The sequence below is a fragment of the Penicilliopsis zonata genome, assembly GCF_001890105.1.
Source record: "Penicilliopsis zonata CBS 506.65 unplaced genomic scaffold ASPZOscaffold_5, whole genome shotgun sequence".
NCBI lineage: Eukaryota > Fungi > Ascomycota > Eurotiomycetes > Eurotiales > Aspergillaceae > Penicilliopsis > Penicilliopsis zonata.
Window position 1 is genome coordinate 1311396 of NW_019208915.1, and position 26012 is coordinate 1337407.

Below are 26012 nucleotides of genomic sequence, written 5' to 3' on the forward strand. Positions count from 1 at the left end.
ACTACCTATAGTAGGTACTACCAGTTATACAGAGACAGGTACTAGTACACTTAAGTATGTATTCTTCCATAGAGATACCTATGGCTGTCCCTATCTGGTTAGCTCAGTATGCACAGGCCACACCTAATCCAGTTGTGTTTCCGCCCGGCAAAAAAAGTTTCTGAGGCGGTCCACGCTATCTACGGAACTGGCGAAGAACACTCTCGAGGCCAAGATAGCAATTGTCAGCCGTTCACAATGAGGGCCAAGCGGTCAAAGAAGTATCGTAAGCTCATGCATCAGTATGAGCTTACCTTTGGCTTTCGCGAGCCGTATCAAGTCCTAGGTACGATCTACCGCAGATGCAATGATAGGCCGAAACCTACTGATACAAGAAACACAGTCGACTCGAATTTTCTACGGGCGGTCCATGGATTCAAGATGGAGTTGATTCCGGCGCTGGAGCGGACGCTTCAGGGGAAAGCCAAGCCACGTAAGTACTGTGTATTCACAAGAAGAAGAAGAAGAAGGTACATGACTGATCTCTGTTAGTCCTGACGAAATGTTCGCTGGCCGCGATCATGGCCGCACAACCGATCAACCCGAAGACCAACAACCCGTACCGGCCGCACCATCTGCCGCCGCCTACCGAGCTACCGCTCCGCCACTGCTCGCACAACGAAGACTCGACGCCGATCGACGAGGTGGAGTGCCTGCTCTCCCTGCTTTCTCCGACAGGATTAGGCGCCGGCAAGAAGAATAAAGAGCACTATATCCTCGCGACAGCGGACCCGACGACGGACAAGGCCGCCGCGGCGGCGTCGTCTAGCGGTGGGGATGCAAAGAAGCGGAAACGCGGGGACGCAGACGGCATCGCGCAGCTCCGCCAGGCGCAGGCTCTCCGACGGGCTGCACGGTCAATCCCCGGCGTGCCGATCGTGTATGTCAAACGGTCAGTCATGGTTCTCGAGCCGATGAGTTCGCCGTCGGATACCGTGCGAGAGGACACGGAGCGGGGCAAGTTCCGGGCCGGGCTGGACGGGGATTCTTCCTCGCTGGGGAAACGGAAGCGAGCCGAGGAAGGGGACGACAAGAATAAAAAGAATAAGAAGCAGGGACCCAAAAAAGCCAAGGCGCCGAACCCGTTGAGCATGAAAAAACCGAAGAAGAGGGCGGAAGCAGCAGGTTCAAGGCCGACCTCCACCACGGCAGAGACGGACAGTCATAACGAGCCCCGCGAGCGGACAACAGAGGAGGGCGAGAATGCTGCGCCAAAGGCCAAGAGGCGGAGGCGGCATCACAAGGGAGGCAAGGGAGATGAAGCCGGAGAGGAAGCTTCAGGTCCAGCCGTCGAGGCTGACGATTAGACATGTTCCGACTTATTTCATGGGTGGCGTTAGGCTTATTTTTTAAGTGAATTAACATAACTAGTATATAAAGATATATATTTTTTTTAAAAAGTAGAGAGTAGTGTACAGGATATCTCAAATGATATTACAAAACGCCAGCTCCTGTCGTATATACCCAACATAGGCCCCATTCATCCGTCTCCAACTATAAGATGAAGACTGAAGGGCTCAGGAGCTCTTGTCCCCCGATTCAATTGCCCTCTCGTCCGCCCAGATCTGCTCGATCCGCTTGCGGTTCCCGCGCGCCTCGTCCCGGTTCTTCTTGGCCCGCTGGAACCGCTCCGCTGCCAGACAGCGGTTCACCTCGCGCTTGATCTCGTTGCAGTTTCCCAGCGCTTTCCACAGGAAGCCACGGGCGTGGCATTCGTCTAGGGCGGTCATGATTTCTTCGCAGTCTATGCATGTCAGTTATCCTTCTTGACGTGAGGTAGGTCAAGTGGGGGGGCAAGTGTTGGGTCGTACTGGCATTGTATGGTGTGTGGAGATGAGAATGCATTTTGGAAGACTCAAGAAGAGCAAGAAGAAGGAGGAATGGAAGCACAAACAAGAGAAGGAGACCGGAATGTTGAAGAACAGAATGTTGGTATCTCTTCTTGTCTGTCGTTGATCAGACGATAAAATGAGACGGGCGGTGAAGCTGTCGGGCTGATTCTGCCGGGCGGAGATGGAGGGAAGAAAAAATAATTTTGATCGTCTTTATCAAATGAGGGGACATTAATTATCACTATTAGTGAGGTCTTGCTTAGGACTTCTACAGACTCACTTGTGAGTCAGTTGAGGTTGCGTTTATTATAGACTATTTATTTATTCTTGATTATCTATTTTTTTATTTTTGTTCTTTACGATGTCGATGATCACGACGACGGCCTGGGTGCGGCGTGGTGTCGCCGCCCAGTTCCCGACGAAATATGAGATCGATGAAGAGGAAATGGGTCGCATATCTAAACTGGCGAGGATGCAGTTGGAGGAGGCCAAGAGTGATTTGAAGGCCGCGACTGAAGGGGCTGCAGACGGCGACGAGGCAATGGAAGAAGATGACAAAGCGGATGCCCAGGATGCGATGGAGGACGATACTAAAGCGGCCGAGTCCGCGAAAGAGACCAAGTTAAAGTGCGTGCGATCTTTTTTTTGGGTGGGGGGACAGTGAGGTCACTAACAATGCAGCAGCGACGATGACGATCTGAAAGAGTACGATCTGGACCACTACGATAGCGACGAGGTCGATGAAGATGGCGAGAAAATCACCATGTTCGGCAACGTGAAGTCCTTAGCTTACCATCAACCGAACGAGGAGGATCCGTACCTGATCATTCCGGAGGAGGAAGCCGACGAGGAGAGAGAAGAGCTGCAGATCATGCCTATGGATAACCTGCTACTTGCCGGGAAGCTAGAGGACGAGGTTGCACACCTCGAGGTCTACGTCTATGAGGATGCCGCCGACAACCTGTACGTCCACCACGACATCATGCTGCCCGCCATTCCCCTCTGTCTGGAGTGGCTGGATATGCCCGTGGGCGGCAAGAACGCCGAGGGCCGGACAACGGGTAATTTTGTGGCGGTGGGCACGATGGAGCCCGACATTGAGATCTGGGACCTGGACGTGGTAGACTGCATGTACCCGAACGCCATCCTGGGCCAGGGGGGCGAAGAGTCCAGCAACAAGAAAAAGAATAAGAAGAAGAAGACCAAGGCCAACGATGCGTACCACGTCGACTCCATCCTGGCGCTGGCGGCCAACCGCCAGCACCGCAATCTGCTTGCCTCGGCGTCGGCGGATAAGACGGTGAAGCTGTGGGACCTCAACACGAGCAAGTGCGCCAAGTCGTACGCGCACCACACGGACAAGGTGTGCGCGCTGGACTGGCACCCGCAGGAGTCGACGGTGTTGCTGAGCGGGAGCTACGACCGGACGGTGGTGGCGGCGGACATGCGGGCCCCGGACGTCAAGGCGCGCTGGGGCGTGGATGCGGACGTGGAGAACGTGCGCTGGGACCCGCACGACGCCAACTACTTCTACGTGACGACGGACAGCGGCATTGTGTACCGGTACGACGCCAGACAGATCCCCGCGAGCCCGCAGGAGTCGAAGCCCGTGTGGACGCTGCAGGCGCACGACTCGTCGGTCTCGTCGTTTGACATCCACGGCACCATCCCGGGCTTCCTGGTGACGGGCTCGACGGACAAGCAGGTCAAGCTGTGGAACGTCGAGAATGGGAAACCCAGCATGGTGGTCTCGCGCAAGCTGGAGGTCGGCAAGGTCTTCTCGACCACCTTTGCGCCCGACGCGGAGGTTGGTTTCCGCCTGGCGGTCGCGGGGAGCAAGGGTGTCGTGCAGATCTGGGACACGTCCACCAACGGGGCGGTGCGCCGCGCCTTTGTCTCGCGCCTACCCTCTCTGGCGGGCGAGGTGGCGGAGCGGATGGTTGGAGTCGATGCCGACGGCAATGAGTCGGACGACGACGAGGAGGGTGCGGCCGATGAGGTCGTGGCTCAGGGCGGCGATGGCTGGGAATCAATGGAGGAGGATGATTGACGGATCCACGGTGTATAGCGAACATGGCAGGGCGATGCAGTCGGAAAAGTAAATAATTTCATAGATCGTCTGTTTAAGAATTCGTCATCCTGCTACAGAGTGCTCCGTACTCCGAACTTGGTCCGGAGTATGACGGAGTATGAACCTCCTAGGTACCTTAGTAGGTACATAGTAATGGAATGACTCGATACTACAGTAACTACCAACAAGTCACTAGCTAACTCATTAACTAATTACTAAGGTAACTACTAGTTACTCCGTACCTTACTTGGATCGTGATAATGATGTGACTCATTCTTGACCGACTATCCTATTACTAGAAATCGGTGCCTGACAGGATGCCATCATTGCCATGTGGATAAGACAGCAAATCGCCAAGTCAGCAGTACTAACTCCATACTCCATACTCCATCTAATTAACTGTCTGTTAATTAATAGACGACAGCGTGTGACGTACGGAATACTACCTGGTTATCAAGTAGTTCCTACCTAGTTCCTAGTTCCTAGTCCTAGTAGTTCCTTAGGTAGTTCCTATTCGAACTGCAGCTGGAGTGTGATGAACTGCGTCAAATCTAATGCATAACAAGACTATTATATCCCAATAATATGCCTGTTCAGATTCGAATTCGTACTCGTAAGAATAATAATTACCTCTCTGTATTGTGTTTCGGAAAGAGGGTGAGGCGGACGTACCTGGCGCTAAAACCACGCCGTTGTCCCAGACGGAAGAGGGCAGATAGACTTATTGGCTGTGAGGCTGTCGGTGGACGGTGGAATTTTAATTACCGTATTTCGTACCAGGTAGCTAAAAATTGAGCCTGCTGTAGGATGAACAGGTAATACTACTACTAGGTACCTAAGGTATGGGTATGGACGGGAGGGTATGGAGTAAATACTGTAGCCGTCGGAGGCCGTTATCTATCACTAGTACTATCTAGTAGTTATGTAGTACTCACATAGGGAACTACTCAGAGAACTATTCTCATTTTTACTGTAGAATTTGATAAAGTTTATGAACCAGTTCTAGCCAGACAACTTAGGTTAAGATCAAAAATCTCTGTAAAGGCTGGCTCCATCCGACCCAGCGGGAAAATCGCCCCTCACCGGTCCCTGGAGCCACCGCAGAGACATGGACAGTGGACAGTGGAAAGACCGGCGAGGCCCTTGTGAGGCCCTTGTTAAGGCCCTTGTGAGGTGCCACCGCCCACTGCCTGTCCACTGCCTGTCCACTGCCTGTCCACTGCCTGTCCACTGCCTGTCCACTGCCTGTCCACTGCCTGTCCACGGCCAGTGCCTGCCCACTGCCTGCTCCATAAGCGCCCTGTGGCTCACCCAGCCAACTCCCTATCCGTAGAACAATTCCTGGTCGAGCCATTCCATCCGCCCCCCTCTTCTTTCACTCTCCCTTCGCTCGCCTCTTTGCAGCGTCATTTCCATTCATTTCTTTCCCCCCCCCTCGCCATCGGGTGAGCCAGTTCTTGCTACTTCCTTCCTTCCTTTTTTTTCCAACCCGCTTCACTCTCCTCAACAGAGTCTTGATCGGTCTCCAGCGTTCCTGGCTGTTCGCTCCTTTTGAAACAATCCCGGTCGAAACCGCTATCCACTTGAAAACCCACGACCGACTCTTTGTTCGAGAAACAAAAGAAAAATCGAATCGAACCCATTTTGCAGTGCAGAAATTCCTTCGGTTCGAGCATTCCTTCCAATCCATCTTCGACTCACCTGGCAGTGCCACTGGGTGTTTTCTTGTTCGAACGATCGAAAGCGAACATTCCGTCTCGCTCTTCCATTCCTTCTTTGACCCCATCCGCGACCGTCAACCACGCATTCCTCGCTCCGCAAAAAAAGCGACTGGATCTTTTTTTCGCACGCGGAGTTTTTAAAAAAGAAAAAGATATAAAAATAGATTACTTGAACTGAACAAATATATACCAAACGGGCAGATCTCGGTGGAGTCACCGCAACACAACAACAACAACAACAACAACAACCTCAGATCAATACTTTTGCTTCGACTCCCACCATGTCCACTTTAACCCGAGCGTTCACCAAGCGCAGCAAGCGTCCCGAAGTGTCGGCGCCGATGCCATATCGTGAAGGCCAGATTAAGTTTTCCTCCGGCACGATCAAGCGTGGCAAGATCTCCGGTCCGGTTCAACTGCTGTCGACCACCAACATGCTCGTCTACAATGCCCCAGACCTGCAACCCATGTCCGCCTCCTCCTCCTCGTCCCTGCAGTCGTCCCATGACGGATCGGAGGATTCGGCCTCGCCGAGCAGCCTCGTCTCGCCCGCCACCACTCCGGACACATGGTCGAACGAAGCCTCGCCCGTCTCTCCCAACCACCTCTCCGGTTACTTTCCTAAACGCTCGGCGACCATCACCAGCCACCCACGCTCCTCGTCCTCGTCCACCGACTCGGCACCGCTGGTCCCCAAGCGTGCGTTGTCGCACACCAAGCGATCGCACCAGGAGCTGGCGCGCCAGCGCTCCATCTCCCGCACGTCGCCCCCCGCGCTTAACTCGCTCCGCAGCAGCCCGTCGATGCGGATGCCCCCCAATGACGCTGCCTCTGCCGCCGCCATCCAACCCCACCCGTTTGGCAAGGAGCTGGAGCAGGTGAACGAGGTTGCTGAAGAGTTTGGTGGCGGCAGACATGTCCTCGACGAGGAAGAACGCATCCTCCAGCACAAGGGCCTGATGAAATTCACCGCGAACGACTACCTGGTCGAGATCCAAGACCTGTACAGCAGCATCTTCGACGACCAGCTCGGCCCGATATCCACACCGTGGGTTTAGTGCGATGTTTTTCTCTTTGCAAGTGTCTTCTTATTGCTCTCAATCCTTTTGGGGGGGGAACTGGTTTTCCCTCCCCACTGAGCCCCTTTTATTACTATTACGACCGACTACCATTCTCTCTTTACGACCGATATTCCTAATTTCTACTCAGCTATATACCACGGGGTTCTTTTGTCTAATCTACTTGTTTTTTGTCGACTTGTCCTTCGACCTGTTTGACCTGTTCTGTGTCTTGCCTAGTATAGGTATGGGAGGATTCTGATGCGATTACTGCTGGTATTTCTATGGCGTTATGACTGTAGTAACTAAATCTACATACGAGTACAATTTGTCATGGGAATGCTCACAGTACGGAGTAGTCAAGGTAAATCAAGAAGAATAAATAATAGTAAGTAGGTAGTAGGTACTAAACTAAGGTAGGGAGTAGGTAGTACAGGTCTCATGTTTTATTCAGTTACCAATTTTTTTAAGGGAAAAAAAAAAGTCGGCCCGGGCTGGAATTCGAATCCAGGACCTCATCGAGTTCAGATTTTACCCGAACGATGAATCATACCACTAGACCACACGGGCGACGGTGACGCACGGACAGTCGGTTTTACGAGTTGTAAAAGGTGAATATTGTAGACATGTCCAGCAAGTACTCTCCGTATTTGCATATAGATAGACCATAGAGTATAGGTACCTAGAGGTAGTTAGAGAGGACTGACTTGGTATAAATTCTCCTGATTTGTATTGCTTCGGTTTGTTTATTACTAATAGACATCAGTCTACCTAGGTAGTTAGGCTGCTCCATGCCGACTTATACGGAATTCTCTGAGTATTCTATACAGAGTATCATGTACTCTATTTACTGCTAGCTACTAGTCAATAGGTAAGGTACCTAGGTAATAAGCTGTACATGGATGATAGAACTAAATACTGCGTAGTATTAGGTACTAATATAGAAGTCGGTGCATCACGTGCAATTCTGCCTGAGGCATCTCCCCACAACAGCAAAGAGAAAAAAAAAACCCACTTGGGGCATCCGTGCGTTGGTCGCTCAAATTCTTGTTACACCTCCGCTTCTACCTGCGAGGAACCAGCGTCGTGTTTGACCACTCCACGCCATCGAACGGGGAATGAGAGTTTGACGGAGAGGTCTTTCTATCTTGTAGATTTATCCCCCCCCCCAATTTAGCGTCTCTGCAGCTCATGCGTCCGGGCTTCCGGTGCAGACAGATGCAGTTCTGGTCTCGACATCTCGCCTGGTGTCGTGTGTCAAGAGACTTTGCTTTCGATTAAGCGGGGGTGGAAGAGCAAAAGAACAAGCCGGATCATTATTATTGTTATTATTGATATTGTTACTATTTATTGTTGTTGAGATGGTTTCCGTTATCACCTCTTCAGTCTCGCAGTCCAAGATGTTGACGAGCCCGGCGCCGATCCTGAAAACCTCCAAGCTGAAGACGACCGGAGTAAAACGCAAAATGTCGGAGATGGAGGAGCTTTCGCTTTCGCCGCCCTCGTCCGTCGCCTCGGATGCCAGTGACGGGGCCCCCAGCCCGAAGAAGCGGGCCCGCGTGCAGTTCGAACCCAACGTCGAGATGCGCCAGTTACCCTTACCCCGGGATGAGATGGTCAAGAGTGCCGCTGTGGTGCGGGAGGAAGTGCGTCGCGCCATTCAACGACACATCTCGGGCACAGACAGCGAGGCGTACGACCGGGTCAAGGAGATCTTCTCGGCGGATCCCAAGCAGACGAACACCAACAACAGCAACGAAGATCATCATCATTCCTACAATCTACCCTCGCATACAACCTTGAAACACCACCTGATGGGCCTGCTGGCGAATGTGGCCTCGCTGGACCGCAGCTGCAACGGGCTGGTCAACGCCGTGCTGAACAGTGACTGGCTCGGCCGGGACGAGTCGTATATCAAGCTGTACATTCGGTTCCTGGGTAACCTGGCGGCCGCCCAGGGGACGTACCTGGGCTCGGTGCTGAAGATGCTGGTGGGATATTTGGCCGAGGTGCCCCGGGCGACGGGCAAGCTTCCGGGATACCCTCTCGTGCGACTATCGGACATCTACACCCGCACCCACATGGCGCTCCGCTACGTGATCCAGCTGATTCCCGCGGGCAGCGGGGCACTGTCGCCCATCCTATCGATGCAATTCCCCTTTGAAACGGACTCGGCCAAGACGAACATCGCGTACACTCGTAATCTGGTCAAGATCATCACCTATGCGCCGGAACTGCAGGCGGATATCTTGGCGCTCATCACGGAGAAGATCGTCAAGGTGGACGTGCAGATCCAGGTGGACATGGAAGACTTTGAAGAAGAGATCGACGAGGATGTCCTGCACGATGCTGCTGGCGAGGATGAGGACGACGCCGACGCCGACGCCGACGCCGATGACAATGCGTCGGTGATGAGTGACGACTCGGTCGATGACGACACGAAACGCATCCGCACGATCAAAGACAACATTTGCAAGCTGGACGGGATGATCGACGTGCTGTTTGAATACTACTCGCCGCCCTTTACGACGGGCACGCTCGCGGACAAGGAGAACGCGCTCGACCTGCTACTGAGTCACTTCCAGAGCATCATCCTGCCGACGTATCGCTCGCGGCATACGCAGTTCCTGCTGTTCCACTTCTCGCAGACGTCGCCCATCCTGGTGGACCGGTTCGCGACCACGTGCGTCCAGCTGATCTTCAGCAAGCTGCAGCCGGGGATCATCCGGCAATCTGCGGCGGCGTACCTGGCCAGTTTTGTGGCTCGCGGCGCGCACGTCTCGGGCGAAGTGGTCCGGGACGTCTTCGACCTGCTGGGCATGCACCTGACGAACCTGCGGACAGACTACGAGGCTACGTGCCGGGGCCCCGATCTGCGGCGGTACGGCCCATTCTACTCGACGGCGCAGGCGCTGCTGTACATCTTCTGTTTCCGATGGCGAGACCTGACGACGGCGGCGACCGAGGGCGCGACTCTAGACGAGGACGAAGACATGGAACCCGTCACTTTCCCCCCCGCGATCAAGGAGGTGCTCTTCAACGCGATCACGTCGAAACTGAACCCGCTCAAGGTATGCTCGCCGGCCATCGTGGCGGAGTTTGCGCGCATCGCGCACCATCTAGACTTCATCTACGCGTACAGCATCATCGAGACGAACAAGAAGCTGCGCGTCTCGTCCTTTCGCAGCCTCGCCGCGTTTGCAGACCCGCGCTTCAGCCAGGTCGAGCGCGAGACCCGCGCAGGCGACGATCTGGGCTACCAGCTTGACGCCTACTTTCCCTTTGATCCGTACCAGCTGCCACGCAGCCGACGGTGGCTGGAGGGCGACTATGTGGAGTGGCGGGGGATTCCTGGGTTAGACGACGACGACGAGGAGGATGAAGACGATGATGAGGGGGATGAGGGGGATGAAGGGGATGAAGACGAGGATGATCTAGGGGAGTCAGAGTCTGATTTTGACGATTAATACCCAAAAGTATCTAGCGCGGTGTACGGTGTTATTGAAACAATAGGAAGATTAAGAACAATATGAACATGAACAATATGAACATGAACAATAGGAACAATAGGAAGAATCTCAGAACAATACTAGCCACCACATACATACTATACCCAAGGTATATATATACCTTATCTATACCTACTCAATAGTAAAGACGACTGTTAATTCCCTCTATGAATCTAGAAAAATACTACTCCGCCAAAGAAACCCGCTGGGGCAACCGGGTGTTCTTCGGCGGACGCGCCCATCTACCCTACTACGCTTCATCATGTATATGGCCGTTTCCGATCCGGCCAGCTCTGCTCGCCATGGAAGACAAACTATTCACCTCGTTGAAGTTGAGGGAAGAAGAAGAGATAGTCTTGGATGCAGGATGCGGCGACGCGAGTGTAGCGATCTACCTCGCCGGGAAGATGAAGGGGGGAAGACTACATGCCATGGATGTCTTAGAGGGACAAGTTTCTGCTGCGAGAAAACGTGTTACTGAAGAAATGTTGAAGAAGAACGATGAAGAAAGAACGGAGGTGATTGTCCGACAGGGCGATTATCATCAGCTTCCATTCGAGGATTCCTCCCTGACAGCGATATATACGATCGAAACCCTCGTGCATGCGACCGACCTGAAACGCGTCCTGGGCGAATTCTACCGGGTTCTTCGGCCTGGGGGACGGGTTGCCCTCTACGAATACGATCATTGGAGTGGATCACGGGAGGCCGAGGGGATGGACAAAGTGAGGCTTTACGGGGCGATCAGTGGGAACGAAGCGATCAGTGGAAACGACAGGAAGAATGGTGATGGCCAAGGACTGGGTGGGATGCTTGGGAAGGTAGGGTTTGTCGAGATCCAGGAAGAAGACATCACGGCGAATGTGAAGCCGCTGCTTCGCTTCTTCTGCTATTGTCTCTATCTCCCTTATTTACTTGTTGTTGGGCTTGGGCTGGAGCACTTTTTCATCAATACGGTTGCTGTCGTGGTGAATTATCGGAATCCATGGCGCTATGTTGCTGTTACTGCTGTGAAGGGATAGTAGTTATAAGTACATAGAGTACTGGTTATGGTTATCAACCAGTCAAGTGTAGTATATAACAACTAGATATGTACATTTCCAACGCCCGCTAATAAAACAATAGGGAAGGGAGAGAATTATTTCTCAAAAATGACCTTCATGTCGGCACAGGCATCGCGGTACAGAACATTGACGCGGTCCTGGTCGCGGAAGGGATTGGGCGACTTGTCCCAGGCATGGGGCGCCTTCTCGATCATCATGGCGCGGACCTTCTTGCCCAGGCGTTGCAGGCGGCGTACAAACTGCTGGCCCTCGTTGAGCAGCATGTCCCACTCACACACATACAGGAAGACCTCTGGCGGCAGGGAGTCGGCGAGCATGTCGTCCTGGGCGAGGGCAGGCGAGGCGAAGGGCGACGTGCGATCTTGATGGTCTGGTAGATACGAGTCGTCGAAGAGCGTGGTGAGGAAGGCGGGCAGCGTCTTGTCCGGCATGATGCTCATCGCGCGGCGGTGGTCGCGCGACTGCTCAAAGTCCAGGATTGGGTACCAGGAGAAGATGGCGACGATGCGCAGGCTGTCGACGTCGACCGAGGAGGAGGAGGAGGAGTCGACCAGCCGCTGCGACGAGTCTGCCCGGCCGAGCTCAGTCGACGACGACGCAGGCGATGGTGTCGAGATGGTCTTTTCGACATGAGACACACTCGGTCCGAGACTGTGTAGGCGTAGGGGCACCGTGACGGCCAGATTGCCTCCCGCTGAGAACCCGCTGAGGGCAACCCGCGACACATCCAGTCCCAGCTCGGCCGCATGCTCGGCCAGGTATAGCAGGGCATCGACCCCGTCGTCGACGGCCGCAGGGAACGGGTGCTCAGGAGCACGGCGGTAACCCACGCTGACGACCACGGCGGCGGTCTCGTTGAGGATACACATGGCCCAGCGGCTGTCGTCGGTCGGACTGCCCAGCGTGAAGCCCCCGCCATGGAAGTTGACGACCACGGGGAATCGGTGGCCCTCCTGCACGCGCTTCTGGTACTCTGGCGGGCAGTAGAAGTGCAGGACGACCCGGCGGGAGCAGGAGGAGGCAAACGGAATCGTACGGGTAAAGGCCGGGCGAGGCGGGCGAGGGGATGTCAGGTCGTGCAGCAGCATGCCCACACGCATCAGGGCGCGCCAGACAACGGCCTGAACAAGCAGCCAGGTGCGGTACATGTTGAGAGAATCGGAATTATTGACACAGTTGCCTAAGTTTGTTGGAAGTTGGAAGTGCGGTGATCTACTATCAGGCATGAGATGTGACGAAGAGATGAGTAAGCGATCACATGGTCGAAGTTGGCAGGTAATGTAATTACCGTATCATGGTAATTACACTGTATTGGCAGAACAGTAATATCAGAGTGAGGCCACCCTCTTGATTTGGTTATTGATACGAGGCAGAATAGAGGAGTTATTGGTAGATTCTGGTGAAGGTAGTAAATAACTATGTAGTATATTCCGTTGAATAGGTGTACCAATGGCTGGGTACCCAAGTCTGAGAGAAAAATAATGGCTACCAAAGTCTAGGTAATTGGAATGCTTCTAGGTACCTGGCATAGATGTAACTACTTGGATGTACCTGGTACCTAACTTCCTAGTAACTACCTAGGTATCTAGGTGCAAGGTACCTAAGCAACGAGGGCTTCCCTTTTGGGCAGAAGAAACACTCCCGGAACTTCGTACTCGGAACACCCTGAAACACACACATCACACCGTCACGACGACAACACCGCCACTCTCATCTTCCTGGATCTACAACTCGATGAGGCAACTCTCGCACTGACATGGTTTCCAGCAGTGCTGTGGTTCTGGTTCTATGATGCGGATGGCTGGTGTGGTGGTCGTTTTGGCTTGGCCAGATTCACGGTGAAGTCAAGGTCAGGGAATGGGTATCCTGCAAATACTCTGTACCTAGTGGAAGACTAGAAGCTCTAACTTGAATTACCTATAGCAGGATTGTGGCTGAATTTCCCTGCCGTCTCTGTCTAGTTCTCGGGTCGCTCATCGTTCCAACTGACCGACACCAATACCAATCGCCGACCTCTTCGCTCGCTCCTCGTATAGCAATCAGCAATGCCGGCAAATTCCCTGCCGCCACAGACAAGCATTGAGGGCCGTCTGCTTCCCCGCCTTGCTTGGCGAGAGGCACGTCACTCTGCTGTATTGAATGCCAGGCAGGCTACACCGAAACCAAGAGACTCTTCTGCGAGAAGAGAGTTGGGCAAAAGCTGCGGCGCAAATCGTCTGTCGATCAGGCTCAGCATTGCGGGGGTCTCCTTCATACTCGGGAACAAATCCGGGAAGAGGAGTCAGGGAAGCAGGTTTGAAAGATGAAGAAGGGGTTGAGAATGAGTTACCATCTCCCAAGTGCCAATTTTATATTGTCTGAAAGTCAATGCTTACTGGAGTTTATCAACTTTAGGTGCATTTTACGGTCAAACGGACCAGCGAATAACAAAATTACTACAATATAGGGTACCCTGGTCTGTCTAATATAGGTACCGCTACTTCGGTTTATCGCATGGTACACCAGTATTTACACAGAACCACCATCTACCTACTAGGTACCTAGTAATCTACTACGAAGTACATAGGAAGATACAAAGAACCTGCGATCATTCAGCACCTCGGTACTACTGGTATACAGAGTACTAGCTAACACTAGGTGGCTTCAACTGAACCAACAATCCTTCTCGCACTGACTCAGGGCCGAATCCCCGACTCAAAGAACAAAGAACCGATGGTATTGGTAAGTAACCGCCAAGCCGCGCTCTCACGTACTAGTTATTTAGTGAGCTGGGTCCAGCCGCTGACTGAGCATGCAGGGAACTTGATATGCGACACCGAGGGCCGAGGACAATTCTACATAGGTCAATAAAATAGATGTGTGGCCATCGACAACATGGAGGAAATACAATGCAGAGAGACAGGACAGCCTGTGACCCCATCTCGCATCCAGGAGCCCACATTCCTCGTCGTGTCTGCAGATTCAACGCCGTCCAGCGTACATGATGCCATCTTTGGTACTTCGGACTGGATGACATCATCACGAGAATCCCACCATCCAGACTCTCTCGTACGACTGTGCAGGGCGACTTGTGTATTCCCAGTTCTCGGTATTATTTCTCCAGTATCCCAGACAGACTAGATCGTTTTGTCATCACACTAGTAATCGCCCTTTTGGCGATGCTGCGGCGTTTCCTTTGATCAGACTCTCTTCTCTGCCCCTCTCACTCTCCCCCCCCCCCCACCATATATACGGAGGACCGCCTCCTTAACCGCTCTGGCTCTTATCTCCCTCTCTCCCTCTCTCCCTCTCCCTCTCTCCCTCCCTCTCTCCTTCTCCCCCTTTCCCCTCCCCCTTCAATTCTCTCTCCCTCTCTTTCTCTCTCTATCCGAGTTCATCATGTCTATTAAACGTGCCATATCGAAAATCAGACACACAAAAACCGACGACGAAGATGGCGGCAGCCCCGCGTCTCCGGCCTCGACCTCCTCGCCCATCCGGCGTCGAGTCCTCAGCAACTTCCTGCGCGACCGGGACTCGGTTTCGTCGTCCGAGGAGCTGTCGGATGATTCGTCCACCAGCGGCTCGTTGAGCAAGAACCAGCAGAAGCGCCTGGCCCGCCAGCAGCGCCGCCAGGAGCGTAGCCGCCTCAGCGAGGAGCACCACCGCTCCTCCTCCGAGTCCCGCCAGAAGGAGGAGGCCATCGCTCTCGCCCTACGCCAGGAGACCCCCGAGATGAAGGCGAGATATGGCGAGCTGCCGCTGCTCCAGTCGCGGACCCGCACTGGGGAGGAGCGCTTCCACTTTGACGACATCTCCAAGGACCTGGTCGGTCGCCAGATCACCTTCACCGCGCGTCTGCATATCATCCGCCGCATGAGCGCCAAGCTCGTGTTTCTCGTCTTTCGTCAGCAGTTGACGACCTTCCAGGGTGTCCTGCACGAGAAGCCTGGGGTCAGCAGCATCGCCATGGTCCAGTGGGCCGAGCACCTGCGCCTCGGCGCCATTGTGCGCATCCGCGGCACCATCCAGGCTCCCGACGTGCCCGTCCTCGGCTGCACCATCCACGAGGTCGAGCTGAGCATCGAAGAGGTCCACCAGGTCGTTCAGCGCGACGAGCCCGTCCCCTTCAGCGTCTACGAGGCCGAGATCCGCACCGCCGAGGAGGATCGCGTCGAGGGCCGCCGCAGCCACATCCCCGACCGCACCCGTCTCACCAACCGCATCCTCGACCTCCGCACCCCAACCTCACAGTCCATCTTCCGCATCCAGTCCGGCGTCACGGGCGCCTTCCGCAGTGCCCTCGACGAGCGCGGCTTTATCGAAATCCACAGCCCCAAACTGCAGGGCGCCGCCACCGAATCCGGCGCCAGCGTCTTCGAGGTCAAGTACTTTGACCGCAGCGCCTTCCTCGCCCAGAGCCCCCAGCTGGCCAAGCAGATGGCCATCGCCGCCGATTTCGGCCGCGTCTATGAGGTCGGCGCCGTCTTCCGCGCCGAGAACTCCAACACCCACCGCCACCTGACCGAGTACACGGGGCTCGACCTCGAGATGGCCATTGACGAGCACTACCACGAGATGCAGGAGACCATCGACGCCGCCATCAAGAACATCCTCTCCGTCGTCTACAGCCGCTTCCGCCGCGAGGTCGAGATCATCAAGCACCAGTTCCCCTCCGACGACGTCGTCTGGCTCGACAAGACCCCCGTCATCCGCTTCACCGACGGCATCCGCATGCTCAACGAGTCCGGCTGGCGCGACGAGGACGGCAACCTGCTGCCAGATGGTGAGGACCTCCACACCCGCGACGAGATCCGCCTGGGGGAGTTGGTCAAGGAGCAATACGGCACCGACTACTACATCCTCGACAAGTTCCCGCGCGACGCCCGTCCCTTCTACACCATGCCCGACCCGGACGACCCGCGCTTCACCAACTCCTTTGACATGTTCATCCGCGGGCAGGAGATCGTCTCCGGGGGACAGCGCATCCACGACGCCAAGATGCTGGAGGAGAACATGCTCCGGGCCGGCATCAACCCGGAGGACATGGAGGAGTACCTGGAGGGCTTCCGGTGGGGGGCCCCGCCGCACGCCGGGGCGGGCATCGGCCTCGAGCGCATCGTCATGCTCATCCTGAAGCTGGGCAACATCCGTCTCGCCTCGCTCTTCTACCGAGACCCCAAGAGTCTGCCCGCCAAGCCGCCCGTCGTGCAGCTGCGGCACCCGGAATCGTCGACCATCGAGCCGCCGTGGCAGCGGGACGGCAGGTCGCAAAAGTTTGCCACCACCAAGGAGGAGCTGCAGCCGATCGAGCACCTGATCGCCAACTACGGCGACGCGACGGCCACCTCGTGGGGCGACGATCGGTTCAAGATCTGGCGCGACATGGCGACGGGCGCCGCGGTGGCCTACGTGCCCAGCTCGAACAACTACGCGGTCATCCCCGGCGACCCGCTGTGCGATCCGAAGCAGTTCGACCGCACCATCTCCCAGTTCCTGCAGTGGATGAAGCGAGACACCAAGCTCAAGCCCGTCTGGCTGCTGTGTTCGCCCGAGGTGGAGACGGTGCTGGGCGAGAAGCTGGGCTGGCGCAGTCTGTCCTGCATCGCCGAGGAACGCGTGGACCCGAGCCACAACCAGGCGGCGGTGGACGGCGACGTTGCGCGTAAGATCCGGCACGCCGAGGCCGAGGGCGTCAAGCTGGTCACTGTGCCGCAGGGCCAGTTGCCCGACGAGGAGAGCCAGCGCAAGATCGACACCCGCATCCAGGACTGGAAGGCGAACCGCAAGGGCACGCAGATCCACCTGTCAGAGATCTTCCCCTGGCGCGACCACGAGCACCGCTGGTACCATTACGCGGTGGACAAGGCCGGCGAGGTGTGCGCCCTGGTGGTGCTGTGCACTCTCTCCCCGCGCAACGGCATGCAGGTGAAATACAGCTTTGATTTCCCGGGGGCCCCCAGCGGCGTCATCGAGCACATCGTCACGCACGCCATCCAGACGGCGGCCAAAACGGGCGTCAAGTCGCTGACTTTCGGGGCGGGCGCCACCGCCCAGCTCACCCCGGGCCACAACCTGCACGGCACCAAGGTCAAGATGCTGCAGCACACGTACGAGACGATCGCCAAGCAGTTCCACCTGGTGCGCAAGAGCGAGTTCCGCGCCAAGCTGGGCGCGCGCGACGAACCCTTGTACATCGCCTATCCTCCGCACGGGCTGGGGTCGCGAGGCATCAAGGCCGTCCTGAACTTTTTCGAAGATTAACCAGGATTAAGTAAGATTAACCAGGATTGACCACCAAGACATGGTATTGAAATATACTGAGATGAGAGGGATCTCTGTCTGGTATAGATGTGAGAAGATATATATTGCTTATTCCCTTTGTGATTTAGATGAACAGTTATGAAGCCACTTGATGATTATTCTAATTACCCTAGCCTAGTAGATTATGACTGCCTAGTTATAGCAGTAATACTATTGACTCTTTGACTCTTTCTCATCTTTAATCAAAATCTCGACTTGCCTGCCGATAAACCCGGAGATCCAAACAGCCAACCCGGAAATAACAACCAAGTAGAGCAGGGTAGGAAGCAAAGAGCGAGGAAGCACATTCATAAGAAAAGGATCCAGGATGAGATCTACCCCGACGGGGGGCACATTCTGCATCAACGTATCGTTGAGAGAGAAGTAGTCTGCCTGGTTTTGAACGCGAAGAAGCCTTTTCCCGGCATCGGCGAGGGCAAATGTCTCCAGAGTGAAGGAAGTAGGTTGCTCGATTAATTAGCTTAAAAAAAAGAAAGAAAGAAAGAAAGAAAGAAAGAAAGAAAGAAAGAAAGAAAATTACAGAAAAGAAGAAGTAGAAGAAGAGCTTACAGTGGCTAGCCAGCAGATCCGGACTTCATAGCGTTGCCCTCTATTCAGATTCTGGAGGAGGAACCATGCCTCTCCCTCTATGAAAGAGGCGTTGATCTCCGTTCGGAGCGGGAGGGAGGGGAAGATCGAGAGCAGAGGAGATGGAAGAGGGGATGGGAAGGAGTCTGTTGGACTGCTTGCTAGGAAGATTGTCTTTTCCACGTTGGCAACTGCAGAGAGGATGAAGAGGGAGAGGAGGGAGAGGAGGGAGAGGAGGGGGAGGTATTTCATGGTAGCAGCACTTGGTAGGCTATGAAGATAGATACATATCTAGGTGAATAGACAATAAGATTGGTTGAATCGGCTTATTGCCATGATGGAATTGTAGGTGATGGTATCACTCGGTTGGTGGTCATAGGCAGAATGAGGCTATCAACAGTGGCTGATAGAGCCCGCTTAGTAATATCTTAGTAATAAAGCTTACTAATACCTTAATCATATGATGCCACGTGACCAAGCACAGGACTGCCAGGCGGTGTGAAGCAGCCAATCAACACGCGTTGGGCGCCAACCGCCCCGCGGCCTTCCCAAGAGGGACAAGACAACATCCCAAAAGCAAAACGCGAACCAACGAACGGTCAACAGAGAGAGAGAGAGACCCGACCAGGGCTTCCACAACGTGACAACACCTCAGTCCTGAGTCCTCCAGTCCAGTCCCTGCCTGAACTTGTCTTCTCCGTTTACAAATTCGATCTATCCATCCTCCCTTCTTGAATTATTCTTTCCTGACGAATCCTCTGTCTCTTTTTGTTTATTGTTTCTTGTACGAGGACACACCCCTGACCCCGACCGTGCGACCCGTTTTTTTTTCTTTCGTGCTTATCTTGTGCCAGACGCCCAATCCCCCTGCGACCCGACCACCATGAGAGAAATCATCAGTTTGAACGGTGGGGAAAAGAAAAAAGAAATGCCGTTTATTTCGACCGTTCTTCTAACTCGTTAACAGTCGGCCAGGCTGGTTGCCAGATCGCCAACTCCTGCTGGGAGGTACGTTTCTTTGTTGTTACTCGAGAAAGAAAGGGAAGTGGGATGAATCGTGCCTGTGCTGATGTCTTTGATTTTCGAACAGCTCTACTGCCTTGAGCACGGTATTCAGGTGTGTGATACGTGGAACGAACGAACGAACGAACCTCGTCGTGGTCGTGGGGGGGGGGGCGACGATGTTTCCTGGTTTCCCCTATTCTGACCGTCTTATCACTAGCCCGATGGTTACCTGACTGAGGAACGCAAAGCCGCCGATCCGGATACCGGGTTCAGCACTTTCTTCTCTGAGACCGGTATGGAATAAATTTGGAATCGAAAATGAAGAAGAAGGGAAGAAGAAGAAGAAGAACAGTGCTGATTACGTCTAGGCCAGGGCAAGTATGTCCCCCGTACCATCTACTGCGATCTCGAGCCCAATGTCGTCGACGAGGTCCGCACCGGCACCTACCGCAGCCTGTTCCACCCCGAACAGATGATCACCGGCAAGGAGGATGCCTCGAACAACTATGCCCGTGGTCACTACACCGTCGGCAAGGAGATGATCGACCAGGTCCTCGACAAGGTCCGCCGTGTCGCCGATAACTGCTCGGGTCTCCAGGGCTTCCTCGTCTTCCACTCCTTTGGCGGTGGTACCGGTTCCGGCTTCGGCGCCCTGCTCATGGAGCGCCTCTCGGTCGACTATGGAAAGAAGTCCAAGCTCGAGTTCTGCGTGTACCCGGCCCCCCAGAACGGCACCTCGGTCGTCGAGCCCTACAACTCCATCCTCACGACCCACACCACCCTCGAGCACTCCGACTGCAGCTTCATGGTCGACAACGAGGCCATCTATGACATCTGCCGCCGCAACCTCGGCATCGAGCGCCCCGGCTACGAGAACCTGAACCGCCTCATCGCCCAGGTGGTCTCCTCCATCACGGCCTCCCTCCGCTTCGATGGCTCCCTCAACGTCGACCTGAACGAGTTCCAGACCAACCTGGTCCCCTACCCGCGCATCCACTTCCCCCTGGTCGCCTACGCCCCCGTCGTCTCCCAGGCCAAGTCCGCCCACGAGGCCAACTCGGTCAGCGAGATCACCATGTCCTGCTTCGAGCCCCACAACCAGATGGTCAAGTGTGACCCCCGCAACGGCAAGTACATGGCCACCTGCCTGCTCTACCGCGGTGCGGTCGTCCCCCAGGAGGCCCACGCTGCCGTCGCCCAGCTCAAGACCAAGCGCACCGTCCATTTCGTCGACTGGTGCCCGACCGGCTTCAAGATCGGTATCTGCTACCAGCCCCCCCAGATGGTCCCCAACGGCGACCTCGCCAAGGTTGACCGCGCCGTGTAAGTTCTCTCCTTTTTCTTTTTTTTCTCTGTATTCCCCCACCCTCGCTTCCACATACTCATCATATCAGGTGCATGCTCTCCAACACCACCGCCATCGCCGAGGCCTGGTCCGCTCTCGACCACAAGTTCGACCTCATGTACTCCAAGCGTGCTTTCGTTCACTGGTATGTTGGTGAGGGTATGGAGGAGGGTGAATTCTCCGAGGCCCGTGAGGATCTTGCCGCTCTGGAGCGCGACTACGAGGAGGTCGCCAGCGACTCGGTCGAGGACGAGGAGGAGATGGGCGAGTACTAAGCGTGTGGTGGCGGCGTGCAGTCAAGTAAGTGTATTCTGGGGGGGTTGGGGGGGGTTCGTATATGTTGCCTTGGAGACGAGGCGAATGGAAAATGTTACGAGTGACCCTGGTCCTGTTGCAAATAGATGAGATTGGGTTAGCACTGCCTATAATCCTTTTGTGATATATTTTTTTTTAATATTGTTAAAGCGTGATGATCACTCTTAATCATGGTTTAATGTAGTTAGTATAGTAGACTGGAAGCAGCACTACCACCTATCTTTATTAAGACAATTTATACTTGATATAATCTCTAAAATAATAGAAAAAACAATCTACAATTTACTCAAAATTACTAATTCTTAAATACTAGCCAAGGTTTATTTATGGCTTGGAGCTCTACGGACAGTTCAGGCAGTGAGTGAGCATCACATAAGCAGGCTTCCCTCTCTCTCTCCTCTTTCCCCCCTCCCCGAAAGCCCCGGCCGCATCCTGGACCTGACACCGTCGAGCTTCCTGCTCATTCCATTCCGGTCGCAATCCACCCTCAATTCGCCAGAGTTCTCCAGCAGACGTCTACAAAAAACACCCGTATCCTCGTTCCTCCGCCTCCTGCTGCCAGAAGCACTGCAGCTGTGCAAGGCCGTCCCAACCGACCGGGACCCTACACCCTGACCCTCCTCTGGCGCTAAACTACAGAGCAAACCCCCCAAACAAGGCGCCTGTTCGTGGCCTCTTCAGGGTACCCAGCGGGGGAAATTTTTTTTTTATTGATAATACCTACATAATTCCACTCTGTTTTTTTCGAAAGGAGGCATTTCTTTTACAGAGCGAAACAATCGGGAAGCTCGCTTTGAAGCGGAGGGTTGGCGTCACCAGGCTGTAAACAGTGGGAAATACCATGGCGAGTGGTGAGTATTTAAATGACCGGATCAATTTTTTTCTCTCTCTCTCTATTCTGTTCTTTTTTCTTCTTCTTCTTCTTCTTCTTCTTCTTCTTCTTAAATCTGAGATGCTGATTTGTATCTTTATCTATAGCAACACAGCATCCGAATCTCAACCTGACGGCGGAGGAGAAGCGCGTCTTCTACCAGCTCTTCCAGGCGGCCGACACGACGAACTTGGGCGTTATCACGGGCGAGATCGCCGTGCCTTTCTTCGAGAAGACGAAGCTGCCGCCGGAGACCCTCGGTTTGGTACGTTCTATATCGTTGGGGCAATACAGAGACAAACAGAGAAAGAAAGACAGACAAGGGAACAAGGGTGGAGGGAAAGAGAGAGACTGATGCTGATGATTGGTAGATCTGGCAGATCGCCGATAGAGAAAACAGGGGCCTGTTGACTCCTTCCGGGTTCAGCGTTGTCTTGCGCCTGATCGGACATGCACAAGCCGGTCGTCCGCCGACAGAGCAGTTGGCGCTGCAGTGTGAGTTGATTGATGAAGGGGGCGTTTGGAACGCAAAGCCAGAGCTGACGCAGGTTCTTGACAAAATAAACAGCCGGCCCGCTACCTCGCTTCGATGGCGTCTTGGTCGATGCGACGCCCGCTGCCCCGAGTTCTCGCGCGTCCGAGGGCGCAACCAGCCCTCCGCCCCCCCCGGCTGGTTCGGTTCGAGTCCCCCCCTTGAATCCCGACGATGTGAACAAGTTCTCCTCGCTCTTTGACAAGTCGGACATCAAGAATGGCTTGATTTCAGGTAAAAACATGAATCCGTTGGCCTTCGAGATCTTTTTTTTTTTTTTTTTTTTTTGGAGACATGGGTCACTGATTCACCGTCCTCAAAAATCACAGGCGAAATCGCCAAGCAGATCTTCGAGCGTGCAAGGCTGCCAAATGAGATCCTAGGTCGGATCTGGTACCTGGCGGATACTAAACAGCGCGGCGCTCTGGATGCAACAGAGTTCATCATCGCCATGCACCTGTTGACCGCGTACAAGTCCGGTGCCATGCGAGGCATCCCACAGATACTCCCGCCGGGCCTGTATGACGCGGCTACGAGGCGAGGCAACCTTCGCTCGTCCGTCGGTTCCCGCTCGGGACTGGATGTCCCTCCAGTGCCCGCTATTCCCAAGCAATTTACCGGCCCGACTCCGCAACGGACGCAAAGCCCCATCAGCCGGCAGCCGTTCACGTCACCCTTGTCGGCGCAGTCGACAGGTGGCGGAGACTTTTGGTTGATCACTCCGCAGGAAAAGGCTCAGTTCGATACCATCTTCGCCACGGTAGACACGGCCAAAGCCGGAATGATCAATGGCGAACAGGCGGTTGGCTTTTTCATGAATGCACAGCTGCCGGAGGAAACCCTGGCCCAGATCTGGGATCTGGCAGATATCGACGCCGACGGTCAGCTAACCAGAGATGAATTCGCTGTCGCCATGTATCTGGTGCGACAGCAACGTACTGGAAAGGAGCCTCTCCCTCAAGCCATCCCTTCTGCCTTGGTGCCTCCCAGCATGCGCCGCCAGACCCTCGCGCAGAGGGCGGTACCAGCCCCAGCAGCTGCTGCTCCAGCCCCAGTTCCAGCGCCTGCTGCTGCTCCTCCTCCCCCTCGCTCGGCCGCTGAGGATCTTTTCGGTCTTGATGCGTTCACTGCGCCGGCTCCGGCTCCTGCAGCGCCCTCACAGATTCCTCAATCGACGGGAGGCTCCAACACGCCTTTCCAGGTCCCAAGCTCTCCCACGTCTAGAGTCTCCCCCCAGGCTGTTTCGACCACCTTCAAGCCCTTCGTGCCCAGTTCATCTTTTGGACAAAGTCTGCAACCTCAATTCACCGGTGTATCTTCCGTCGCCTCTCCCCTGCAAGCGAGGTCGCCTCCTCTGCCTTCAGATGACCTTCTCGGGGATAACGACCCGGAGGAATCCAATAAGCTCACCCAAGAGACCACGGAGCTGGCCAATCTCTCGAACCAGATCGGTTCGCTCGCGAAGGAGATGCAGAACGTCCAGGAGAAGCGGACGTCTGTAGAGCAGAACCTCTCTCAGACGTCGCAGCAGAAGCGCGACTTTGAGATGCGCCTGGCGCAGGCGCGCGCGATGTACGAACAAGAAGTCAAAAGCTTCAAGGTGCTCGAGGAACAGCTGAATGCTTCTCGTGCCGAGACCACAAAGCTCCAGTCAGAATACGCTCTCATCGATGGAAGCCGACACGATCTTCAGACGCAGTACAACCAGGTGGCTGCTGCCCTGGCTGCCGACCAACAGGAGAATGCCAGTTTGAAGGAGAAGATCAGTCTGGTCAATGCCCAAGTCGCCCAGCTCAAGCCCGCCCTCGAAAAGGCACGCTCCGAAGCGCGTCAGCAGAAGGGCTTGGTGGCCATCAACAAGAAACAGCTCTCCACCCAGGAAGCCGAACGGGACAAGGTTCAGGGCCAGATTGACGAACTGGCCAGGCCGGCTCCAGCAGAGACCGAAGAGGCTGCCGTGGCTTCTCCAGTGAATCTCGCCAGCCCCGCTGCATCAACTACTAGTCAGAACACCAACCCGTTCTTCCGCCGGGCACCGACTGCGTCAAGTGAGAATGTTGTCTCGCCCGATACAGCGGCATCGGCGGACCAGCAGCGAACCTTTGATAGCCTCTTCGGGCCATCCTTTGGGTCGCCGTCGACCGCCACTCCGCCGCCGCCGACTTCATTCCGAGCCGAATCTCCTTTAGCGCAGAGGCCTGTCACCTCGGGGGCTCCATCCCCGTCCGTCTCTCCTCCTCCCCCGCCCCTGTCCAGGCAGGCTACCCCGGGCTTCCTCCCCTTTGGTGAACAACAATCGGCCACTTCCTCGACCCAAGTCTCTCCGCCTGCCAGTCGGTTTGGAGGTGGAGGAGGAGGAGGAGGAGGAGCTGATACCTCTGGCTTTGGAACGCCGATGCAAGCTAGTACCATCAATCTTGAGTCCCAATCACTACCAGCAGCAGCAGCATCAGCTGCCGCTACTTCTCCATTCGACGAGCTGCTGCAGGACGACGCCACAATGCGATTCCCTGAAGTCCCTGGCGGGTTTCCCGAGTCTGGAACCCCCCCACCCATCACCACCACTCAAGCCGCCCCTGCCCCTGCCTTGAGCACTCAAGCGACAGGGGACCAGCAGGTGGAGAAGAAGGACCTCAGCTTTGACGAACTCTTCGGTGGACCGGCGCGGCAAAGGTCGCAGTCGCAGCAAGCGAATGACTTCCACGAAGCCTTTGCCGTCATGAAGCATAACACGGGGCCCTCCAGTCAACCTAACGGGACGATGGCGACGACGGCGGCAGCCGCAGTAAATGGCGGGGACACTGAATTCCCGCCAATTCAGGAGTTGGACGACGGCTTGGACGCGGACGATGACAGTTCCGATAGTGACACCCATCTGGGATTCGATGATGACTTCGCCCCTACCTCCCCCCCTCGCGATGAAGACGGGGCGAAAGTCAATAGCCTCGACCTCTCCCAGCTGAATGCATTCCCCGCCCCCGGCACGTCTCTGCCCCTAACCTCCCCTACCAAGACACCTCCTGCTCCGGACGCTCAGCCCAGCCCGCCCAACTACGACCAGAGCGTATCCGCACAGCAGCCCGGCGATTTCCCCCCGGAGTTCACCGGCCTGTTGCCGAGCCGTGCCGACCCCACGGCTGCCCCGGACGCCCCTCACTCAGTTGATTCAACAACGGGAGTTCCTGTGGTTGGTGGCGAACCTCAGCACAACGAGACTTCGACGAAGGCTAATGCCGCCGCGCCGGATTTTGATGCCGCCTTCGCCGGCTTGGATCTCGCCCCCGCCAAGGAAGCCGAAGACGACGAGGACGAGGAGGAGGAGGAGGACGACGACGAGGACGCCCAGTACACCAAGAACACGTCCGATTTTGACTTCACCTTCGACTCGCCCTCCCAGCCGAAACCGGTGACTGCCTCTACCGCCGCGTCTGATTTCTTCGCCTTTGACCAAACCGTCGTCCCTTCTGCCTCCACCGCCGCCGCGGATCCTAGCACCGCCGCCTCCAAACCCGCCGCGCATGACTGGGATGCTCTGTTCGCGCCCCTCGAGACTGCCAACGGGGCTGCCCAGCCCGAGGCCTCCGAACAGGGCGACAGCAAGGTCCCTGGGTGGGCGCTCGCTGCCGACCCTGGCGAAGACGACATGATTCTGCAGAAGCTCACCGGCATGGGCTTCTCGCGGGATGACGCTGTCGCGGCCCTAGAGAAGTTCGACTACAACATTGACAAGGTGAGATAACCCGATACCCAGATTTCATCTTGCGTCCGGACATACTAACA

At 55.3% G+C, this 26012-nt stretch overlaps 12 protein-coding genes and 1 non-coding gene across 13 annotated transcripts in view; 9 read left to right on the plus strand and 4 right to left on the minus strand.

Annotated features, from left to right (window-relative positions):
* Positions 1–188: 188 nt before the first annotated feature.
* Positions 189–1346, plus strand: ASPZODRAFT_94965 (hypothetical protein; the record flags this gene model as incomplete). Its single annotated transcript, XM_022730492.1, has 3 exons — positions 189–325; positions 383–472; positions 532–1346. Exons 1-3 carry the CDS (start codon positions 238–240, stop codon positions 1344–1346), a joined length of 993 nt encoding a protein of 330 aa, XP_022582445.1. The 5' UTR covers positions 189–237.
* A 249-nt stretch (positions 1347–1595) lies between these two features.
* On the minus strand, positions 1596–1781 carry ASPZODRAFT_47287 (hypothetical protein; the record flags this gene model as incomplete). Its single annotated transcript, XM_022728393.1, has 1 exon — positions 1596–1781. A coding segment is annotated over one exon (186 nt), but the record flags the coding sequence as incomplete, so codon positions are not given.
* Positions 1782–2108: 327 nt separating this feature from the next.
* On the plus strand, positions 2109–3921 carry ASPZODRAFT_158787 (hypothetical protein; the record flags this gene model as incomplete). Its single annotated transcript, XM_022726367.1, has 2 exons — positions 2109–2498; positions 2556–3921. The coding sequence occupies exons 1-2, from the start codon at positions 2233–2235 to the stop codon at positions 3919–3921; spliced, it is 1632 nt and encodes a 543-aa protein (XP_022582447.1). The 5' UTR covers positions 2109–2232.
* A 1678-nt stretch (positions 3922–5599) lies between these two features.
* ASPZODRAFT_1811548 (hypothetical protein) lies at positions 5600–6867 on the plus strand. Its single transcript, XM_022727160.1, has 2 exons — positions 5600–5837; positions 5881–6867. The coding sequence occupies exon 2, from the start codon at positions 5945–5947 to the stop codon at positions 6719–6721; it is 777 nt and encodes a 258-aa protein (XP_022582448.1). The 5' UTR covers positions 5600–5837; positions 5881–5944; the 3' UTR covers positions 6722–6867.
* A 340-nt stretch (positions 6868–7207) lies between these two features.
* ASPZODRAFT_t67 lies at positions 7208–7291 on the minus strand. The gene has a single exon. It is a non-coding gene; the product is annotated as a tRNA-Pro (tRNA).
* Positions 7292–7990: 699 nt separating this feature from the next.
* On the plus strand, positions 7991–10356 carry ASPZODRAFT_1811790 (hypothetical protein). The gene has a single exon (XM_022727162.1). The coding sequence runs from the start codon at positions 8083–8085 to the stop codon at positions 10186–10188; it is 2106 nt and encodes a 701-aa protein (XP_022582449.1). The 5' UTR covers positions 7991–8082; the 3' UTR covers positions 10189–10356.
* Positions 10327–11310, plus strand: ASPZODRAFT_1811776 (hypothetical protein). Its single transcript, XM_022727161.1, has 2 exons — positions 10327–10339; positions 10408–11310. The coding sequence occupies exon 2, from the start codon at positions 10533–10535 to the stop codon at positions 11250–11252; it is 720 nt and encodes a 239-aa protein (XP_022582450.1). The 5' UTR covers positions 10327–10339; positions 10408–10532; the 3' UTR covers positions 11253–11310.
* A 58-nt stretch (positions 11311–11368) lies between these two features.
* On the minus strand, positions 11369–12442 carry ASPZODRAFT_63505 (hypothetical protein; the record flags this gene model as incomplete). Its single annotated transcript, XM_022729159.1, has 2 exons — positions 11369–11851; positions 11966–12442. The coding sequence occupies 2 exons, from the start codon at positions 12440–12442 to the stop codon at positions 11369–11371; spliced, it is 960 nt and encodes a 319-aa protein (XP_022582451.1).
* Positions 12443–13986: 1544 nt separating this feature from the next.
* ASPZODRAFT_131556 (hypothetical protein) lies at positions 13987–14512 on the plus strand. Its single transcript, XM_022722790.1, has 2 exons — positions 13987–14015; positions 14092–14512. The coding sequence occupies exon 2, from the start codon at positions 14169–14171 to the stop codon at positions 14412–14414; it is 246 nt and encodes an 81-aa protein (XP_022582452.1). The 5' UTR covers positions 13987–14015; positions 14092–14168; the 3' UTR covers positions 14415–14512.
* ASPZODRAFT_1813392 (hypothetical protein) lies at positions 14494–17642 on the plus strand. Its single transcript, XM_022727165.1, has 5 exons — positions 14494–14881; positions 14927–15365; positions 15393–15656; positions 15677–15683; positions 15736–17642. The coding sequence occupies exons 1-5, from the start codon at positions 14673–14675 to the stop codon at positions 17535–17537; spliced, it is 2721 nt and encodes a 906-aa protein (XP_022582453.1). The 5' UTR covers positions 14494–14672; the 3' UTR covers positions 17538–17642.
* A 105-nt stretch (positions 17643–17747) lies between these two features.
* ASPZODRAFT_15387 (hypothetical protein) lies at positions 17748–18416 on the minus strand (the record flags this gene model as incomplete). Its single annotated transcript, XM_022726028.1, has 2 exons — positions 17748–18044; positions 18147–18416. The coding sequence occupies 2 exons, from the start codon at positions 18414–18416 to the stop codon at positions 17748–17750; spliced, it is 567 nt and encodes a 188-aa protein (XP_022582454.1).
* A 436-nt stretch (positions 18417–18852) lies between these two features.
* Positions 18853–20983, plus strand: ASPZODRAFT_115252 (hypothetical protein). Its single transcript, XM_022721099.1, has 7 exons — positions 18853–18948; positions 19019–19072; positions 19132–19172; positions 19255–19281; positions 19387–19462; positions 19538–20492; positions 20564–20983. The coding sequence occupies exons 2-7, from the start codon at positions 19048–19050 to the stop codon at positions 20787–20789; spliced, it is 1350 nt and encodes a 449-aa protein (XP_022582455.1). The 5' UTR covers positions 18853–18948; positions 19019–19047; the 3' UTR covers positions 20790–20983.
* A 287-nt stretch (positions 20984–21270) lies between these two features.
* The window catches only part of ASPZODRAFT_166022 (hypothetical protein), a 4995-nt gene continuing 253 nt past the window's right edge, over positions 21271–26012 (plus strand). The window contains exons 1-5 of the mRNA XM_022726733.1: positions 21271–21680; positions 21808–21965; positions 22072–22195; positions 22269–22466; positions 22562–25963. Of these exons, the coding sequence (XP_022582456.1) occupies positions 21671–21680; positions 21808–21965; positions 22072–22195; positions 22269–22466; positions 22562–25963 (3892 nt within the window). The 5' untranslated portion in view covers positions 21271–21670. The remainder of the gene's footprint in view (positions 21681–21807; positions 21966–22071; positions 22196–22268; positions 22467–22561; positions 25964–26012) is intronic.

Excerpts from the sequence above, each read along its gene's own strand:
- ASPZODRAFT_1811790 (XM_022727162.1), top strand. The coding sequence starts at position 8,083 with ATGGTTTCCGTTATCACCTCTTCAGTCTCGCAGTCCAAGATGTTGACG.
- ASPZODRAFT_1811776 (XM_022727161.1), top strand. The coding sequence starts at position 10,533 with ATGGAAGACAAACTATTCACCTCGTTGAAGTTGAGGGAAGAAGAAGAG.
- ASPZODRAFT_131556 (XM_022722790.1), top strand. The coding sequence starts at position 14,169 with ATGGAGGAAATACAATGCAGAGAGACAGGACAGCCTGTGACCCCATCT.
- ASPZODRAFT_1811548 (XM_022727160.1), top strand. The coding sequence starts at position 5,945 with ATGTCCACTTTAACCCGAGCGTTCACCAAGCGCAGCAAGCGTCCCGAA.
- ASPZODRAFT_115252 (XM_022721099.1), top strand. The coding sequence starts at position 19,048 with ATGAGAGAAATCATCAGTTTGAACG. Across the intron at positions 19,282-19,386 it reads GCCTTGAGCACGGTATTCAG|CCCGATGGTTACCTGACTGA; the intron begins GTGTGTGATACG and ends TCTTATCACTAG. Across the intron at positions 20,493-20,563 it reads GCCAAGGTTGACCGCGCCGT|GTGCATGCTCTCCAACACCA; the intron begins GTAAGTTCTCTC and ends TCATCATATCAG.
- ASPZODRAFT_1813392 (XM_022727165.1), top strand. The coding sequence starts at position 14,673 with ATGTCTATTAAACGTGCCATATCGAAAATCAGACACACAAAAACCGAC. Across the intron at positions 14,882-14,926 it reads TTGAGCAAGAACCAGCAGAA|CGAGGAGCACCACCGCTCCT; the intron begins GCGCCTGGCCCG and ends TAGCCGCCTCAG. Across the intron at positions 15,366-15,392 it reads TCGAGCTGAGCATCGAAGAG|CCCGTCCCCTTCAGCGTCTA; the intron begins GTCCACCAGGTC and ends CAGCGCGACGAG.